This window comes from Sceloporus undulatus, chromosome 8 (assembly GCF_019175285.1).
Source record: "Sceloporus undulatus isolate JIND9_A2432 ecotype Alabama chromosome 8, SceUnd_v1.1, whole genome shotgun sequence".
NCBI lineage: Eukaryota > Metazoa > Chordata > Lepidosauria > Squamata > Phrynosomatidae > Sceloporus > Sceloporus undulatus.
This window is the reverse complement of record NC_056529.1, coordinates 33,367,652-33,388,532: the sequence shown is the minus strand read 5'-3', so window position 1 is coordinate 33,388,532 and position 20,881 is coordinate 33,367,652. Positions and strand designations below refer to the sequence as shown.

General features: G+C 41.3%; 1 protein-coding gene across 2 annotated transcripts; it reads left to right on the top strand.

The window, feature by feature from the left end:
• The first annotated feature begins 6,637 nt into the window (after positions 1-6,637).
• On the top strand, positions 6,638-20,647 carry TEDC2 (tubulin epsilon and delta complex 2). Of its 2 annotated transcripts, none has more exons than XM_042438702.1 (10): positions 6,638-6,909; positions 9,312-9,410; positions 9,919-9,974; positions 11,862-12,507; positions 14,382-14,435; positions 15,458-15,542; positions 16,412-16,520; positions 19,388-19,501; positions 19,767-19,984; positions 20,354-20,647. In XM_042438702.1, exons 1-10 carry the CDS (start codon positions 6,884-6,886, stop codon positions 20,501-20,503), a joined length of 1,557 nt encoding a protein of 518 aa, XP_042294636.1. In that variant the 5' UTR covers positions 6,638-6,883; the 3' UTR covers positions 20,504-20,647. The 2 variants fall into 2 exon arrangements, with proteins under 2 accessions (XP_042294636.1, XP_042294635.1); XM_042438701.1 differs by lacking the exon at positions 6,638-6,909 and adding an exon at positions 9,135-9,229.
• The last annotated feature ends 234 nt before the right edge of the window (positions 20,648-20,881 follow it).

Here is a 20,881-nt window from a genome sequence, read left to right as displayed (position 1 = left end):
GCTGGGATACTCTAACTCAAGACAAACTCAAGGTATATCATACCAGCATATAAACTGCCCAGGGCCAGTACAGGATTGCGGCAAAGCAAACAGATGATCACCAATAATGCAATGCATGTAATTACAACATACACAAACCAGACAGTCCAGCTGGAGGGAATGGAGTGAAGGGGGCATGTATGATTGTGCCAGGGATGTAGCCAAGGGGAGGTCCGTGGGGTCCGCGCCCCCCCTTCCATTAGGTACAATGAATGGTGCATGCTGCTGCGCCGCCGCACTCAAGCCCCATTATAATGATGGCACTTAGTCTGCCCCCCCCTTCCCAAAATCCTGGCTACATCCCTGATTATGCTTTGCCAATGTATCACTCGGCACACCATGCACCAATGCACTGTACATGCAACTGTGTGGCCAGTTATACAGATGGACATCCAATGAAATGGCATCTGGACAGAAAGAGGAAGGTGACTAGAGATCACAGGCAGTGTGTTTGTGTGATGGTGTGCATGTATGGTGGGGAGGTGACAAAAATAACAATAGCCATGCAGTGTGGCTTGATGTCGCCTGGTGCAGACAGCCCATGGGTGTTTAGCCTGCCTTGGGAGCATGCTGTGTAGACAGTGTGATTTCAACTTGCTTTCAGAAAATCCAGGATTGAGTTGCTTTTTCTTGCCCCTCTGCTCCAGCCCTTATTGATTCCTACTATCTCCTTGGCAGTTTTGATTTGCAATCTGGATCCCCGGCCAAGGTTTCCGCTGAGGTTTTGGGAGAAAACTGAAGCAGTTTAATAAAAGAATTTAAACCATGGTGTGTTCAACCTTAGTAAAATAATTATGCATTGCCCCATGAAGGACCATCCAGACTATTCCAACTCGTCCCTCATTTACCATACTTCTCTTTAGGGCAATGGTTCCCAACCTTCCTAATGCCGTGGCCCCTTAATACAGTTCCTCATGTTGTGGTGACCCAAACCCATGAAATTATTTTCATTGCTACTTCATAACTGTAATTAAATAGGTGCTTTCCAATGGTCTTAGGCGACCCCCATGAAAGGGTCATTCGACCCCCAAAGGGGTCCTGACCCACAGGTTGGGAACCACTGCTTTAGGGGATGGAAAGCCTTGCTATGGAACTGCATTAATAACTATGGTACAAGCTATAGATAACCTTGCACCAAGCATTTGATAAATGTGGAGACTGAACTTGATAAGAGATGGCTACAAAACGGTATCGTGAAGAACAATTAATAAATTAATTAAATGGTGACCCTGGAAATGTAATTATACATCTCTCTATGTCGTTCTTGTGTATGATTTGCAATTTTACGTTGCAATTATTTTGTAATACTTTGGACGGATCAGCAGCCAATTCTCAAAAAAGGAAAGTCCTCCCCATCTTGGTCCAGAAAATGCCGAAGTGTAGGTCCATGTTGTAGAGCAGGTAATTTATAAATCTCAAGTGATAGGATTTCCTAACACAACGAGCACACCCTTCAAATGGGATTCCAGATATGCCACCCCAGATGGCAGCCTTTAAAAGCGCATCTGTTAGGATGTGTTGGGCAGAGAAGGGGATCAATCTTCCAGATGTGCAAGTGGATCCTAGTTGTGAGTCAGGTGTCGTGCCAAACTACTAATACATACTTACATTGCTTCAATGAATTTCTTCTTCCTGTGGTACACAAAAACAGAACTCTCCAGTTCATGACTTCATGCTTAAATGAGGCAGAGCCACATCCTTTCAGTTGCAGCTGGAACAGAGCTGCTGCTGTCTATGATGCTCTGCATGATCCCTCTGCGTGTTATAAAACCCGACAAATCTTGTGGGACCCCAGCAGGGATGCCAGCCTGTCATCTTTGCTAGTGAATTGCAACAGATGTTTTGTAGTGGTTTAAAAAAAAACAACCACCTCTCTGAAGCATTACAATTTCCATTGCCTCTGGGTCTCGTATTCATTTTTCTGCAGACACCTTGATCTCTGTACTGTTCTGTTCTCTTTTTCTCTCTCTTCCCCAATTCCCCTCAGTTCCTTCCTTCCATCATGAGATACAAAAACAGTACACAGGCATATATTGCCATGCTCTCTGTGTTGCTTAGCATCCATATAATTATTTCTTATCTTTTCTTGTTGTGTATCTTCAAGTCATTTCTAACTTACAGTGACACTAAGGCGACCTTATCACTGGGTTTTCTTAGCAGTTTTGTTCAGAAGGGGTTTGCCCTTGCTTCTCTCTGAGGCTGAGAGAGTGTGACTTGCTCAAGTCACCCAATGGATTTCCATGGCTGAGGAGGGATTCGAACCCTGGTCCCCCAGTCAGCACTGAAACCACTACGCCACACTGGCTCTCTATCTCTGAATACAATAATGTCTGAACACCCTAAAAGCACCAGATCCTAACTGATCTTGGACGTTAAGCAGAGTTGGACCTGGTTAGTACGTGGATGGGACACCACCAAGGAATACCAGGTGCTGTGTTTTAATATTTCAGAGGACGGAAGTGGTAAAACCACCTCTGAATATTCCTTGCCTAAGAAAACCCTATGAAATTGATGGGGTTGCCATAAGCTGACAGGCGACCGGAAGGCACTTACGCACACAAGTGTATCCTAATATTGTACAAGTGTGTCTCTCCCTTTTGTTTATGTGTTTCGTATTTTGTTGGTGCGCAAGCGGCCAGCCTCCCCAGGATTTCTCAAGACACGTTTGGACAATCGCTGAGATAAATATCTCCGCTGCGGTTATCGGAAGTGGCTTGGTTAAGAGACTTCAAAGAGAGATGCCATGCATCTGACAAATTAAAGTCCGTGCCTATGAAAGCCCATGATGGGATCAAATAATATTAGGTCTGTAAAAGTGCCGCAGTGCCCTCCGAGACAAGTTCTGAAAAAGGGATTGAATATAGAATGATTATTGACTTCAAAGTGCAGTTAATTTGCCGCTGAAAAAATGTATCACTGAAAATCAGAGCTCATTATGAATACACTTCCAGTGTTCCCAGTCCCCTGGTACTTCTCCTTCTGATTACATTTAAAATGGTATAATCTTAATGTAGACCTATCATGAATCAATAATATCGTCTCACGGTACTTCTTGGTTGTTCTTTTGGAAGAGGTGCTGTCTAGCATTCGTGCCAAGCTACAGTAACCTGAATTTTATCAATGAGTGGCATGAGAAATAAGATCGGTTGCCATGGTCTCTGTGTTGCTTATCATCCAATTTTGCAGCTCTGGGCTCTTTTTATCTTTACAATACAAATTTTGGAAGAAAACAGCTTTGCTGGATATCGACAGGATGACTCTTATTTTCCCGAGATCTTTGCACACAAGTTGTCTGCAGACTGTAGAGCAAGGAGACCAGATTTAAAATGAGCGATGTGTTATAAGAATATGCGTTGTTATTTTTACTTGCATTTACTGGAAGATATTTGCATTGCAAATTCAAATAAGATTAAGCATTTTTGCAGAGAGCATACATTAAAACCACAAACATTGTCGAGTTTATTTCTTTACGATGTGTCATATAAAGTAAACTTGCCATTCCCTTCTATGGGGGAAAAGGTAAGCACTATTCTTATTATGCCTGTTGGGTTATAATCCTGCACACCAGAAGTGGGAAATGCATCCAGATGTTGTTGGTTGACAATGCCCATCATCCCCAGCCAGCATAGCCAATGGCGAGAGATGAGAAAGAGGGCAATTGGATTCATAACGTTGCATCCTCAACTCAGTTCGTTTTCATGGAGGCAAAACTGCAAGTTGTATGGACTACTTTGCAATTTAAAAAGTCCTCATGTAATTTTAGTTTACCTCCTGAAGGGGAAATTAATCAGCCAGCCTTTCAAGTCACAGTGAGTGATGTTGAAGGTTAATGAGGAATGATGTGTTTGTTTCATCTGGAAGACCTTGATCTACTGCAAGTATAGCAACATATAGCTGTCTGTAATAATCAGTAAGTCAAAGGTGGAGAATTCTAATTAGAAATGTTTTGATTAAATGAAAAGCGAAAAATTAAAAATGCAGAACATTATTTTTTTTTGAGATGAAAAACTGAGCTGAATGCTCCATGTATCCCGACTCCCAAAACAGAAGCATGGCCTAAAAAGACCAGAAGTACAGGACATGTTTTGCATCCAGAAGCAAAGGATGCCAACCTGTGGCATCTCTATTTAAAACAACAACAACAAAAAAATCAGGTATATAACAAGTCCCATTATTCAACCGGAGAGGTGATGAAATAAAGTGACATTTGCACTCATTCATTTTATTGTCCGCACATTCTTTTTTCGGTGTAGCAAAGATTCGCGAAGGAATCAAAAGAGTCCAATTAGCGGCGAACACATTATTGTTAGAGCAACCCAAAATAGCTGCTCCGACAGTCTCGCCTTGTCATTGCTCTGCGGTCAGGCGCTAAAACTTGTTTCCTTCTTCTCAGTTTAAGGGAAAACACAGCTTATTTGAAACAGACCAAGTAACCTTATATCCACTTACCTTGGAGTAAGCATCGCTGATTTCAGTAGTACTTACTGTATATACGCGACTGTAAGTTGACCTCATGTTTAAGCCGAGGGCACATTTTGGGGCCAGGATTGTGGATTTTGATATGATTCGTAGCTAAGTCCAGGGTAAAATTTAGAGGCATATAGCAAAGGATCTAAAGGATGAAGCAAAGCAAAACAATGTCAAATAACTTACAACATTTCAGATGTAAATCTTTGTGGCTACTCTTAAGGCTGGATGGATGAGAGAAAAGAACAGAGTCCATGCTTCCAGGACAGATTATACTCTTGCTTTTCACCAAAGGATGGTTCCTTCTTTTAAATAAGAGCTAAAATACAATACTTACATGGACCTTTGGATAAGTCAATTCAGGTTTTTTGGGTGTCCATTTTTTGACCTAAATTTCTAGACTAATATTTGAGTATATACAGTACCTATGAGTAGATATGGAGGAAGGCACGGATTTAGATTGTTGGATCTTTACATTGAACCGGCCTTTGCAAGTATAGCAAAGAAAAACCCAACTATTCCTTAGAGGTGCAAATTCCACCTGTTGTAAGTCTGTCCATAAACTGGTTTTCCAGCAGACAGCAAAGTCAACGTTTATAATAAAATGCACCAATGGCAATAGTAACCAAGGTGTATTTAACAATAATGTCATCACATTACTATTACTATTATTATTATTATTATCATGCAAAGGCCGTTTCAATGTAATCCCTTCAGCTATGCTGTCAAATCGAATATAAGGATAGAGTTTGTCCATGTGGAGAGTGCCAATCAGGATCCATATTTTATAAGGATGATAAGACTACGATTTGAGGGGAGGGTTGGGGTTTTGGGAGGTTTTATGTTGTAATTTTTCATTGTTTTATGTTTTATTTATACTGTTGGAATCCCGCTTTGATTCCTTTGTGAAAAAGCGGAATACAAATTATTATTATTATTATTATTATTATTATTATTTGCCATAATTGCCATCCTGAACATTATTCGGCAGCAGAACAGAGAGTAAACCTTGGCCCTCTGCTGGGTGACTTTTATCATTGCTTCTGGATTGTAATTCCAGTTAAATCCAGGACACACTGAGGAAATAATCCAGTTTGAGACCGCTTCAACTGCTCCCTTTGGATCAATGCTAGGGAATTCTGGGAGATGTAGTTTTGTGAGATGTTTAGCCTTCTCTGTCAGAGAGCTCTGGGACACAACGAACTACAAAATACCCCTCCCCCCAAAAAATTCGGTCGCATTTGACACAGGGCGCTTAAAAGTGGTGTCAAACTGGATTAGTTCCACAGTGAACTAACAGTGGATTTGAATTAGAATTATGGAATTATCGAGTTTAAATTAGAATTATGGAATTATTATGGAATTTTATGGATTTAATTATGAATTAAATTAGAATTATGGAATTATTAAGGAATTATGGATTTATTTATGAATTAAATTAGAATTATGGAATAATTATTAATTAATTAATAATTATGGAAGTAAATTGGAATTAAATTAGAATTATGGACTTATGGAATATTATGGAATTTTGGATTTAATTATGAATTAAATTAGAATTATGGAATTATTAAGGAATTATGGATTTAATTATGAATTAAATTAGAATTATGGATTTATTTATGAATTATGGATTTATTTATGAATTAAATTAGAATTATGGAATAATTATTAATTAATTAATAATTATGGAAGTAAATTGGAATTAAATTAGAATTATGGACTTATGGAATATTATGGAATTTTGGATTTAATTATGAATTAAATTAGAATTATGGAATTATGGAATAATTCTTAATTAATTAATAATTATAGAATTATGGAACAATTATTAATTAATTAATAATTATGGAATTAAATTAGAATTATGGAATTATTATGGAATTTTATGGATTTAATTATGAATTATGGATTTAATTATGAATTAAATTACAATTATGGAATTATGGGAAAAAAACGATGTTTTTTTCTATACATCTGCCAGGACTCGAGTACGTCTGCGCATGCGCAGTCCGGGCCCGGGAGCATAGAGATAGACAAAAGAATAGAGATAGTCAAAACTATAGAGCCGCCTTTCCTGAGGCTTTCCATGGCTGACTTGGAGTGTGTGTTTGTGTTGATTAAGAGAGCTGTAGTAAGAAAGGGCTTCACAATGCTGTAGCAGACAACAAAAACCCTTGGATAGTAGCTTTAACGAAGGAGAGGGAGGGATAAAAAATGTCTCCTAAGGGGACCAACTCTGACTAGATCTATGGGCCTAGAAGGGAAAGGGCCGCTCTAGGCTTTGGAGACTCTATGGTGATGCCTCCAGAGTCGTTTTTTTAATGGAGGTTTAGTTGGTCTTTGGATTGGAAAGAGACGGAGGAAGACTGGCTTCATGCTGCCCTCCGACTGCGCTCGAAGGTGAAGGCGGTGGCCATGCAGGCCTCTGCTACGGTGGCCTAGAAAGGACTTACTAGAACGAATGGCAATACCTTTCCATGGGGAAGCATTGGGGAATACTTGCCCATAGGGAAACATAAGGGAATATCTGCCCATAGGGAAATACTGTATAGGGGAATATTTGCCCATAAGGAACCATTGGGAATATTTGCCCATAAGGAAACATTGGGAATATTTGCCCATAGGGAACCATTGGGAATATTTGCCCATAGGGAACCATTGGGGAATACAGTCCAGACTCCAGGGGGAAGTTTAGGGGAATACTTGCCCATAGAGATACATTGGGGAATACTTGCCTGTAGGGAAACACAGGAGAACCCCATTGGGTTTTCCTGACCCAGTCAGGATTCGAACCCTGGTCTCCAGGGTAGTAGGATCCAAAGACATAATAGCCCTGTTAGTCTGTGGAATCAATATGTAAAAGGATCTTGTAGCCCCTTTGACACTCACTGAAAGAAGGAAGTTGGCAGTCAACTTCCTCAGGTGCATATTATTATTGTTGTTATTATTATTATTATTATTATTATTCAAAGGTAATAATAGTCTTTAAAATCAATGTGCAGAGAGATCTTGTAGCACCTTTGAGACTAACTGAAAGAAAGACATTGGCAGCATGAGCTTTCATAGACTCAAGTCTACTTCCTCAGGTGCATATTATTATTATCATTATTATTACTATTAAAAGTTAATAATAGTCTGTAAAATCAATATGTAGAGATCTTGCACACTCACCAAAAGAAGGAAGTTGGCAGCATGAGCTTTCATAGATTCAAGGCTACTTTCTCAGATTCATATCATCATCATCATCATCATCATTATTATTATTAAAAGGTAATAATAGTCTTTAAAACCAATATGTAAAAAGATCTTGGAGCACTTTTGAGACTCGCTGAAAGAAAGAAGTTGGCAGCATGAGCTTTTCCTCTCACATTGAGAAGGGAGCAAGCTTGTTCTCTGCTGCTCCAGAGAATAGGACAATGGAGCAATGGATGCAAGGTATAGGAAAAGAGATTCCAGCTAAACATTGGCGGGTTACAAACCGCCATAAAATACGTATTGACTACGTATTAGGGTTAGGAAGGGGCGGTGCTTCCGCACCCCCCTAACCCTAAAATGTAGTCAATACATACAATATGGTGGCAGCCGTTCCACACAGCCGCCGCCATATTGACGTAGCGGACACTGTGCATCCGCATGCCGCGCAGCGCTTATGACGTCATGAGTGTGCCATTGGCGCTTTGCGGTGTCATAAGTGCGCCGCAGGAAGAAGCTCCATTTTGGAGCTTCTTTTTTGCTCCACGAGGGAACTGCACAGTTTGGCTGCTGCGGCTCCCTTGCAGAGCAAATGGCAGCGCCGGGAGACCGCCGCAAAGCAGCGGTTTGTAACGCTCCATTAGGAGGAACTTCCTGACAGTAAGAGATGTTTTATAGTGGAACAAACTCCCTCAATGGAGTATAGTGGAGTCTCCTTCCTTGGAGGTCTTTAAACAGAGGCTGGATGGCTACCCCTGAAAGGACATCTGTTTCAGGAAAGGGAGACTTCAGTCCTTTCAGCATTCGCAATGACTGATGACAATATTAATTTGTGATGTTTTGAAGCATCTCTGATAACAGATAACCCTATACACCTGAAACAGATTGTACAGGAAAGAGTAGTTTGTTTGTATGCCAGCATGGCACAGTGGGTTGAGCCTTGGACAAGGACTCTGGAGACTCCCATACAGACAGGCCAAAATAAAGCTGCTTTGGGTCACTTTGGAGATATGCTGTTTAAATGATGCATGTGTCCTAAGAGTCCAGAAGCTGCACCAAAGCCATGCTCCAGTCCTAAGGACTAGAGCGCAGCTTTGGCACAGCTTCTGGCCTCTTAAGATGCATGAGTCATTTAAACAGCATACCTCCAAAGTGACCCAAAGCAGCTTTATTTTGGCCTGTCTGTTTGGCCCCCTCAGGTTTGAATCCTCACTCTGCCTTGGAAACCTTTTGGGTGATCTTGTGCAAGTCACCCACTCCCAGCATCAGAGGCAAAGACAAACCCCTTCTGCACAAATATGACCCATGATAGGGTCACCTTAAGTCGGAAACGACTTGAAGGCACATGGCAACAACAGTTGTTTCTAAAGGAGAGAGGTTATTTGAATATATGCTGTTTTTAAAGGAAAGAGTGTCCTTTCCTGAGGAACAGACTCATCAGAAGAATGTCGTTTATTGTTCCACATCGGAATGTTGTAGATCTTGCACTTTCTGGCTGGATTCCCTCTTTAATTCAGGAGCAAACAAAGTAGGTAGATGAAAAGACTTGGCTTTAAAGGTTGAGATGATGTTCTTCTGTGATGGAAATGCTTCTGTTGTGTCATTTTCAGGCTGGTTTCCTTGCTCACCCAGGCCTTGGATGACTGTACTGAGCAAAAGCAGAGATTGCAGCAGAATGTAATGCGGTGCCAGGCTCTTCTTAAAGACTGGTAAGTGAGGGAGAGGATGGATGCCAGCCCTATATGAAAGCCCCAGAGAATTGTCTTTCCCCATCAGTGTGGTGAAGGCAGACTGCGGATGAATCTTCTTTCTTTCTATGTCTTTCACCCCACAGAAGACGTGGGACCAAATAGTAATTGAAATATGAAGTCGAAGGCTTTCACGGTCGGCATCCATAGCTTTTTGTGGGGTTTTCAGGCTATGAAGCCATGTTCTAGAAGAGTGTATTCTTTAGTAATCTAAATGTTTGTCATCTTATCCAAAACATCTGCATAAAGAAAAGCATTCTCATAATCAATAGCATCATGAAATCCTTGTGATTACATCTGTGCAAAGCATAGAATGAATATATATATATATATATAAGGATGACAGTTCTCAGAATCTACCAGCCAAGATGGTTTCCGAAAAGTATGTTTGCAAGCTCTGTTTCTGTGGAGGTATTAGTAGGTATGTCTCTGTCTGCAAAATGTATGTTGTTTCCTTTTTCTCTGCCAGGAACTCAGACGTTTCTGAAAGTGCAGCCCTTGAAGAGAGCAAAAATGATAATCAAAGTAAGAGAAATATCTTTTTACACAATAACAATTTTTCCATTTCTGCTTTAATTTTTCAGTGCCAAGAAACTAGAACTAAACCCCAAAAGGATGTGATGTGAATCTGTCTACTGTTGTGTCTTCCTTCTTTCCTTTGCCTACAGGGAATGCCTAGAGTTTGAGCAACCCCAAAGCTGAAACTATGCTAATGTGCACCTGTTTCTTGGCACAGAAACGTAGTGAAGGGATTATGTGTATGTCCAAATGTTTTGTTGCTATATGATGGGGAGTTGTGATGGGTCATGGCTTCTTGGCTTATATACTAGGAGTATTTGGGATGTGAGAACTAGTGCAGTGTAGTGGTTTGGGTGTTGGACTAGAGCTCTGCAGACCAGGGTTTGACTCTTTGCTTGGCCATAGGAATCTACTGGGCAGCTTTGGGCAAGTCACATTCTCTCAGCCTCAAAGGAAAGCAAAGACAACCCCCCTCTGAATGAATTTTGCCAAGAAAACTTTGTCTTCTTGGTCACTGTAAGTCAAAAATGACTTGGAGGCACACAACAACAACAGCATTTTGGGATGTGCCTCACTGTTCATATTTACTGCATAGTGCATACCTTGAACATAAGAGTAACAAGACACTGCTGGATTGAAGCCTGATTCAGATCTACTTCTACCTGTAGAAATGGAGCTAGTAGAAGGATTTGGGATTGCATTCAGGCAGTTGAAAAGAATTGCTTTTGAATAACCACTGCTTGCTTTATTGACTGTTTCTCTGGAGGTAAAGCTAAATGATTTTCCATATCTAGTTTCTTTTGATTGTGCCAAGAATCTGCCAAGTCTTTTCATCTCCTGTGTGCAGGCTTTTTGTTGTGTGGTGCCCACCTGATTTTCCTTCCTTACAAACCAACTGCAGGTTGAACTGGGGAAAAGCTTGTGGGATGGTGATCCATACTGGGATCACTGGGGTTGTGGGGAGGAGGCTGTCTTCAGCCTCAGTCAGGAAAACCTGGTTCTTATCAAAAAGAAGCAGAATTTAAGAGGCATTTAAACTTTAAGCTATTCTTTACATTTTAAAGATATGTAAAGACTAGGGTATTTCAGCCTAGACAGCTCCTATATCTTTTCAGGCTTTAACCCACAGCCATAAGCAATATAGGAATTCAGCCATGGAATTTAATAATCCAATTTCAGTCTCAGATCTATGGAATATGAATACCTTTCTATGAACCAACTGTGAGCTTGTTCCTAAAACGTGATTCCATTCCATTCACTTGATCATCACAACAAAGACATGCAGGTAAAAATTACACACAGTAGTTTGATCAGGAAATTTACCAGGAACAAAACTCTCTCTGTGTGTTCGTCTTTGGTGAGGAATATGTTACATCCCCTGCATGTTGTTGTCTTGCAATTCCCATTAGCCCTAGGCAGCATAACCACTGGAAGCTGAAGTTCAGTAACATGATTGTTGTTAGCTGCCCTCCAATCATTTCCGACTCATGGCGACCCTGTGGATGAGACATCTCCAAGAATCCCTATCCTCCACTGCCCTGCCCAGATCCTGCAAGCCCTTGCCCATAACTCCCCTGATCGAGTCTATCCATCTGGTCTGTGGTCTTCCTCTCATTCTTCTACCATCTACCTTTCCTAGCAGTTTTTCCTAGTGATCCCTACCTTCTCATTATGTGGCCAAAGTACAATAGTCCCAACTTGATCATCTTTGCTTCCAGGGAGAGCCCTGGTCTGAGCTGTTCAAGAACCCATTTGCTTGTCTTCTTGGCATAATTTGTTAGATGTAAATAATTGTTGCAAATGCTCATGTCATTTTCTGTGTTTGTTCCGTTTAAAGAAGATAGAGCAGATCTTAATTAGTATAAATGACTTTTTTCCCTTACTGATCTGCAGCATCTGTAGAAAGTGAGCCCACAGCCAAGGAGCTTGAGGAATTGGAACTCCTTAACAAAGCCCTGGAAAAAGCATTAAGAGTTCGAACAAAGTACCAGCAGGCTCCATGTCAGCTTATAAAAGGTGCCAAAGCTGCAGATAAGACGGTTGTTACCAGTGTCCCTTTGAACCAGCAAGGCGATAAGCCTAAGGAGAGTATCACTAAGAGTGGTAAAGTGTCATCTGTGATTTGCAAACCTTCATTTCCCAAAAAGCCAACAGCATACATGCTGAAAGCTCCCTACAGAACTGATCCAGATCTGAAAAGGCCTCAGGTGAAAACATCGGCCAGACTGAGTTCCAGAGCTTCAGTGGTGCCTGGGAAGAAGTCTCCTAAAGGGACTTCCCCTAAAGCCAAGTTGCCTGTGAAGATAACCCAGCTAGGTCATGGGAAGGCCTGTGTTGCCAAAGTGTTGCCTGGAAGGAGTCCTTCATTTGGGACCTCTGAGGGTGGGGGAGACTCTGCAAATGCTGATCTCTCGCTGCCCAAAAGAGAAATCAGTCTTTCAGATCCTTCTGTCAAGTGTTCAGCTGCACAGACCCATGTTGGAAGAGCCTCTCTGGGAATGGGAACAGCTCCCCAGGTTTCTACTCTTCAGGCAAAGGGGTATGTTCACATTTCAGATTCTGTAGTTGGCTAGATCCTATACTGCTGCTGCTGCTGCTTTTGCTTGCTATCTTTGACCCTGCTATACAATTGTGTGTGTGCAAATAATTTCTGGGCACAAGAAATACTTTCTTGGCACAAGCTAGATCCAGATGTTTATTCGTTGCCGCATACAATGAAATGCCAGATGTTCATGAGCACAGCTATGCTGTACGTTCAATAATATCCTAGATTTTGCTATGTGAAACAATAGCTTTGGGGGTTAGAATAAACTACTGGATTTCAATCAGTAGCTCTCAACATTTGGTCTTCCACATATTTTGGATTTCAGCTTCCAGAATCACTGATTGTTGGCTATACTGACTGGGGCTTCTGGGTGTTGAGTCCAAAATATCTGAAAGACAAAAGATTAGGAATTCTTGATTTAAATTCAGTTTTACAATTTTGCTTGAAATCCAGTCTCTGCACTCCTTTGCATTTTGTAGAGCTGGCAGAAGAGGCTCTTTCTGCATTTTTCACACATCCCTGAAAAGAAATGGATAACCAGTGGAGCTAGCACAAAAGCAGAATGATATGGTCCAAAGGTGGGATACTAGCCAAAAATCTGCCTATTCTATTTCACATCTGTTGATGTTTGTGAACTACTTTTATGTCAAGGTGGCAATGTGGCACTGGCAGAATTTCTTAAAACCTTTAACTCCTTTTCACTGTGTGTCACCGCTGCCACCAATATGTCAGGAGACCTTTGAACTCGGATCTCTCCCCCTAGTGTCTCCTACACTAGAACTCTCTTCAGATGCCAGCCCTATGGGTTTTAAAGTCCCATCAATTGTTATTTAGTCACTACACACCCACTATCTGATGTGTTCCAAATAATAAAAGTCTTCTCTCTCTTGGTAGCGTTTTTATAAGTTTGCTAGCATTTGAATATGTTTCCTTTAAACACACTTTGGGCAACTACTTGTTGAAACAAACATAAGAATTTTATTTACAAGCTGGGTTGATTATAGTATCTTTCTTGGTGGATGGTATTCAAGATTGATATGGTGTATAAATCCTTCAGTAGTTACAATACTTAACAGTGACTTTATAAATGTTTCTTTGTACTCTTAGTTCACACAGAATTTTTATCAAGTTTCTGTATTTCTTAACGCTTTTGGTTATCTCTGACCACAGCCACTAACTACAGTAAACTTCCTCAGTTTATGTTGTTTGTCCTTCAGATTACTTTACTAATCTCCACTGCTTCCTAGCAAAATGTGTGTGTGTGTGTGTGTGTGTGTGTGTGTGTGTGTGTGTGTATATATCCTGCAGGATGTTAACACATCCATTTTAACTCCGGGCACCTCTTATCCCTGACTTGGGTACCTAAAGCCCTTCAAACTGCACTTCACAGCATCTACCCAAATTTCTGGGCTGCTGAACCCTTCAAAGTACAATAAATATCTCCCTGACTAACTTCAGACATGCCTCTGCCTCTCTTTTTATACCTGCTCCTGGGAGTAGCCGCCACCTTTTACTAGCTTTACTCCTGTTGTCTGTCACCACCATTCTAACCTGCCTGTTTTCTCCACATCTGCCTATTACATTTCACATCTGTTGATGTTTGTGGACTACTTTTAATGTCATTGAGTATGAGCAATTGACTTGAACTGAGCCAATTTACTGGGCAGGAGTGAAGGAAGGTACTGAGCTAAAACTGGCAAAATATGCACCATGCAGCAGTCATACCTAGGTAATGGATGGCCAGATGGGTTTTGCAATGTATGTAACTTGCTTTAAAAATATTAGAGAGAATGTGGTGAATGTGTCTTAGGTTTTTTTTAAAGATGTGTGGCTACTGGGCCTAATGATGCCGTCCAATTCTTTTGCAGGTCTTTGCTGGAATTGCCTCTTCCCTACAAAAAAGCCTTTTCCAAGTATATCAGGTAAACCTATTCAGGTTATCTTATCCGAAACTAGAACTTCCCTACAAGTGGATGGAATGGTGATGGGAGGAATTCCAAAGTAGAAACCCCAGAAGAATTACTTTGTGGTGTGAGTCTGGAATTGAAAGAGTTACAGTGCTCCTAAGACCTATCATGGGGTTTTCTCAGCAAGATTTCTTCAGAGGCTGTTTGCCTTCACTTTCCTCTGAGGATTCAAACCCTGGTCCTCAAAGTTGTAGTCCAGTGTTCAAATCACTATACCAACTAGCTCTCAGACTACCTATACTTGTTTATAAATGTTATGTGTGCACAAACAAATGTGTGTGAGTCTACATATACTCATATACATATACCATTTATCTGCATACACATTCATGCTCAGACAAAATATTTATACATATGAATGTATACTTATATCTCATTTGCAGACACATACAATTGTCTCTCCACATTTGCAGCTTTGACTTTTGCAGATTTGATTATTTGCAGATTTGATTAATATGTTCTCTCTAGGAATGTCTAGCTCTTCCAGTATGACTCTTGTCAACTTCTACCAAAAGCCATGCTGGAGCACCTAGAGAGAACACTTCTCTGGGCATTTGTAGGTCCATCAGTGCAATTTCATGGTCAATGTCTGGTAGATCCTAACCACAGAATTACTCTGGATGGCTTAGAGATTCCTAGAGAGATGTTCTCACAGATGAAAAAAAACTGCTTTTTTATTTGCGGTTTTACCACTTTCATAGGGGTCCTGTGCCCCTAACCCCAGTGAATATGGAGGGTCCACTGTACACATCTCTGTCAGATGCCTTTTACATATACAGCCACTCACATAACTCTAAAACCCTAATGCTTAGTGATTTGGGGTCATGAAACTATGCCAACTCAGAATGGCTGCCAGAAATGACCATGGCCTGCTTAAGAAACTAATATGTGAGGTGTAAATTTTCAGACTTATTCTAACTCTTGGTGTATGTTTGTCTCCCCGACACCTTTGTCTGCTTCTTGCTGCCAATGTCCAGATTGTTGGAGAAGTGCCAAGGTTGCCAAACAAGTCCAGAAGCAACTACTGCGAAGAATCACTTTATGGAAAAGCTACAGGCAACGGTATCCTTTGGTTTCTTTTCACTTTAGGAGACTTTTTTTATAAATGCAACTGCAGATGTGACTTGGTTTTGTTCCCAGGATTGCGGTTGGCATAAAAAGACTTGGCACCAGAATTTTGGAAGAATCCTATTTTGGTTTTTATATATTGACGATAGTACTTTTCTAGATACTGTTGTTTTGCCCTGTTGCAGAAATAGGGGATAGTTCTAAAAAACCAAAACCCTTGCTCTCTGTAATGGAAAGGAAAGGAACAGGATATTTTCTATGTGGAAACACATACTGAAATCTGCCTAATTCAAATCCACTCTCAAATTCAGAAAAAAGAAAATGCATTCTCCTTTTGCTGTTTTTCTTAGAGAGGTCAGGCATATGGAAGCAAAAGTGAAAACATACAATTTTGTGAGATCCATCACTGCCACATTTCCTTGGTTAGAACTACAATCCTTGGGAATCCTCTCTAAAACGTCCCCCTCCCAAGCATTCTCTGTCATCATGGGATAAGGCACCATATATGCCTGCCTTGTTCAAATCCAGGGTTTGGAAATACTACTTTTTGATGACTGTGACAGCTTGGAGTTGTGGGCCAAAAAATGAAACACTTCCTATGTGGAGGAGGACATGGGTGAGTGCAGGCAAATGCATAACAACAGAGACCAATTAGATTAACCGCTCTCTTTCCCTGCTTTGAAGGAAACAAGTACAGATCCTCTCTGTCATGTCTGTTTCATCCTTCTGAGTCACCTAAGTTTGCTGTAGAAGTTGACAAAGTAAATAAGATTTCAGATCTGTAAGAGCCTCTCCTTGTTCCTGTTTACTCTGCTGGGAAGGACCCCGCATCACAGTGCTATGTTTTCTTAAACCTATGTCAGTTCTGTTCACCATCACCAGCTTTTAGCCCAATTGAGGTGAGAAGGGAGTTGATGGATTTGAAAGATGTCAGCTGCCTTATGAGACAATACATGGAAACTGAGACCTCAGGTAGGATATGTATTGAAAGTTGCTAAAATTTCCTCTGCTGGATTTGAATACGAGCTTTGTCTCTGCTTTATAAAATTATTTATTTAAAACATATTTATCATGATCTCCAAAAATGTTCCCAGGATGATTTACAGCAATTATTATTATTATTATTATTAGTTACATTTATACCCTGCTTTCCTCCCATGAGTTCAGGTGGAATAATAGTTGGGCTTCTTTCCTTCTTGCTGCTTTGTTCTTGTCTTCAAGTCAACTTTGACTCATGGCAACCCTGTGGATGAGACACCTCCAAGTCCTCCTGTCCTCAGCCGATCTGCTCAGGTCCTGCAGGATCAGGCCTGTGACTTCCCTTATTGAGTCTGACCATCTAGCATGCGGCCTTCCTCTCTTTCTACTCCCCTCCACCTTTCCTAGCATTATTGACTTTTCTAATGAGTTATGTCTTCTCATGATGTGGCCAAAGTATGACAGCCTCAGTTTAGCCATCTTGGCTTCCTGGGAGAGTCCAGGCATGATCTGCTCTAGGACTCATTTGTTTGTCATTTTGGCCATCCACAATAATATCCTCAGCATTCTTTTCCAGCACCACATTTCAAATCAGTTGATTTTCCTTCTATCTGCTTTTTCCACTTTCCAGCTCTCACATCCATACATGGGGATGGGGAATAGAATGGTCTAGTTTTTTCATAGCTTCCCTTCCCATTTCTAGTCTTCCTGATTTATCCTTGCTATAATCCTGTATAGTAGATCAAACTGAGAAGGAGTGACCAGTCCAAAGTCCCCAGTGAATTTGATAGCTCAGTGGGGACTCTGATCACTCCTTCTCCCTGCACTAGATCCAAATTAGCCTTCCCCTTGTGATGATCCCTTTCTGGAAGACATCATCCCAGTAGCAATTTAGCCACTGGTTAATAAGTGCATCCATACCTGCAAGCTGGAATATATGGTTAAAGAACTCAGGACAACTGGGTTGTTGGGGAAGTGCAGGAACCAGAATCTATTCCCACAATCTGATCTTCAAGGTGGTTTACATCAGGAAGGGAGAGACATCAGATTTGTACAATCTACTTTGATTTTTACTGAACTCTTGATGGCCAAAAATGAACCGCATACAAAATGACACCATCGGCAGCACAACCAGTTCCCTGCTGAACCCACAAGAGGATGATCCTGGGATGTCTCGCACCTGGAACATAATGGATGCGCTGCTCTCAGTGTCGCAATAGACTGAGTTCAGTTGAAGTTAGATCAGCTCATCAACATAAAACATCTTGAAATAATTACAGTGGATAAATTTAAATAAACAAATTTAAGTGTTTACAGATAAAATCAACACAGAACACAATGCAAAATGCAGCTATGTATATACAAATAACACAAGTGAAACACACATTCATGAATTATAAAGCATCAGTTGGAGAAATCCACAGATTTGCCAACATTCATAATGTTATTGTAATCCACAGAGGTTATTTTCTTGTCTTGAAAATTTCCAGCCTTCCTTATGGGTCCTCTGTACAGTCTCTTTTGTTTTCTTTTCCAGCTTTTCCACAGTTCACCCCATCTGCCTTTTTTATCCTCACTCAAAAAGTTCAATGTGTACATTCCCCTCCCACATAGAAAGCATCCTCACAGACATAATCACATGCCTCACTCATACACTGATACAACTCCATCTGACTTACTACAGATATGGAATTCTAGCACACTCATTCAAACCTAAAAATTGCTGCTGTTCAACAATGGAGAGCTGTAGATCATTGGTGATCTACTGCCCAGAGATGATCTAGTAGATCCTGCTCCGCATTTTTCTCATCTGTGACTTACAGCATGTGACCATAATGCAGGAAATACATCTTTGAACTAATTAAAGCAGGATTTGGGTAGGGCTGCCATAATTGTCCACTTTTACCAGGGACAAAATGTAGGACAAATTCAAGACCAAACTGTAGGGCAACTGCAGGACAAAACTCAGCTCAAAATGTAGGACATTTAAGGTCCACCATTTTTCTTCAATGTCCTACATTTTGGGCTGAGTTTTGTCCTGCAGTTGTCCTACAGTTTGTCCGGGAAAGCAGCCAAAGGACTGATAAAGCAGCTAGTTTTCAAACAAACAATCCCCTCCCAGCACAGCAAAGTCAATGTAAGCTACACAGTCCTGGAGAGTTGCAGTAGCTTTGCAAAAAGGGTTTACCAGAAGAATTGTCAGACGGTCCGAGGTTCAGGGTAACAGATAGGCATGTAGATAAAGCAGTCCAAGGTCAGGTTTCCGGGTAGTCAAGACAAGAAGCCAAGGAGCCAGAGACAGAGTCTTTCCTCTAAAAGAGTCAGATATCCACTGGCAAAGAACCACACATGCTCCAGGTGCTTAAGAAGGCAAGGAGCTGGCCTTCAGCTGTGCCTGATTACGAAGACGCTTCTGATAAAGTCTCCGAGATCTTCGAAGGCCCTCTCTTTCTGCTCGACGCTCATTGAAGGTAGGCACGCTGCCCAGATCCTCCTCCATGTCCACAGCCTCGGCACCAGGCAAACTTGACTGCTGAACCTCTGGAGGGGCCATAGACTCTGCTCCAGCAGAACTAGGGCCAGCCTCTGGCTCCTCCATTACAGGTTCAAGCCCCTGGGGCTCTGGCTCCTCCATTATAGGTTCAGATCCCAGAGGCTCTAGCTCATCCTCTGAGTCCTCCAAGCCATCTTCCAGGCTGGGCATGACACAGTTTGGTCTTGAATTTGTTCCACATTTTGTCCCTGGTAAAAGTGGACAATTATGGCAACCCTAGATTTGGGTGGAACTTTGGTTAGAGGATTGAATCTCATTTCTCCAAGTGGTTCCATCTGGCCTTCATCCTGTGATCTTGTTTTTTAAGGCTCTCTTGGGGAAAATCCAACATGGGAGAGAGAATATGAAAGCCTTCTCACTCTGGAGGGTCTGCAAACAATAGCTAAAGAGCATCTGGACAAAGTGCAACAGTTGAGAGAAGGTGAGGACTTTGATTTGATAGGGAGAGGGAGGCTCACTACAAAGCTAGCCTTATTAAGGCTCAAAAGTTGATTAGAGCTATGCATATAGAGCCGTAGGTCATCTGTGTTCTCAGTAGCTCTCCATTAACCCTGTAATGGACTAGAACAAGCCTTTACTTTGCTAATGTGACAGCCCTGAACCTACCATGTCCCTTTCTTCCATCGCTTGCTAAACATAACCATATCTTTTGCTTTGCTAAAAGCTGCACTTCCCTCTCGTGACAGCTATGGAGTCGCATGCAAAGTTGCTTCCTGGTAACTCAGTTTGTGGTATGGGCTGCTCCTCTAAAGAATGTCCCTCCCTTGGAAAGGAACGGTGTTGGGATGTAGAAACTGTTGGGCCACCACCCCTGCTTTTTTACTCAAGCTTGAAGGAGCTGATGGACATGGAGACTTTAAAGCTGAAGGTGGCAATGCTTCAGCAGCGATTGGAAATACAGAAGGTGAGTTTAAAGCAACACGGAAGATACCTTTGGTCTTAAGACCCCCCCTTCTGAATTTATTTGTACATCCTGAACAAGATCCAGTTGGCTTTGAGGGGTTTCTCATATGTTTCCAATATTTAAATCTGACTATTGCATGTTCAAATGAGTCAGTTTCCTTCATTGTATGTATCCTTTTGGGAGAATGAGAGAACATAAAACACATAGTTAGCAAACTGTCCCAATTGGACTTGCCAAATTAATTTTTTTGGGGGGGGTAGGGCTTGGAAAAGTTAATTTTTCTATTGCAGTTCCTCTTACTGAAATCACCTGTTTGGAGGGGTAGATTAAAAATTTCTAATCTTGAATATGTCGCCTTTTTGCACACAGGCCATGGAAGCTGAACTCCTCCCACTTCTAGAACCAGGACACCTTCAAGAAGGTTCTAGAGCATTATTGTATCGTTCTATTTACACGCTGCTGTGTGAAGGAGGTGAGAACTTCCCTGTTCTTGTGAACGATGTGGAGTTGTCCGATTGAATTGAGACCTCAAACAGACATAAGACAGCTGAACTATGTCTGCAGTTGTTAGATGACTGAGGTTTCCTAGACTGTTATCAACTTAACAGTGGCATTGCTTTCCTTGTGTGCATTTGTAAAAACAAAGATTTTATATTTCAGACACTTTTTGAAGTACTAGTTATTTTGCACTGTATCATCATTTGTCATTGGCCATGGTGGCTGGGATTGCTGGGAAGGCCACAGATTCCCTGCCTGTGCCTTACATTCTGGTTCTCAGGAGTTGGATCAACTGGTTCTGAAGTGCAGCAGACTGCAGTGACTTGAGTCTAAAATTACATTAAGCAGGTACTTACATATTCACACTTGGTACCAAGAGTAAAGGCAGGAGAAGGGCAG

Coding starts and splice junctions, on each gene's coding strand:
- TEDC2 (XM_042438701.1), top strand. CDS start 9,147: ATGTCGTTTATTGTTCCACATCGGAATGTTGTAGATCTTGCACTTTCT. Junction 9,230..9,311: donor TTAATTCAGGAGCAAACAAA/GTAGGTAGATGA, acceptor TGTCATTTTCAG/GCTGGTTTCCTTGCTCACCC. Junction 12,508..14,381: donor TCTACTCTTCAGGCAAAGGG/GTATGTTCACAT, acceptor ATTCTTTTGCAG/GTCTTTGCTGGAATTGCCTC.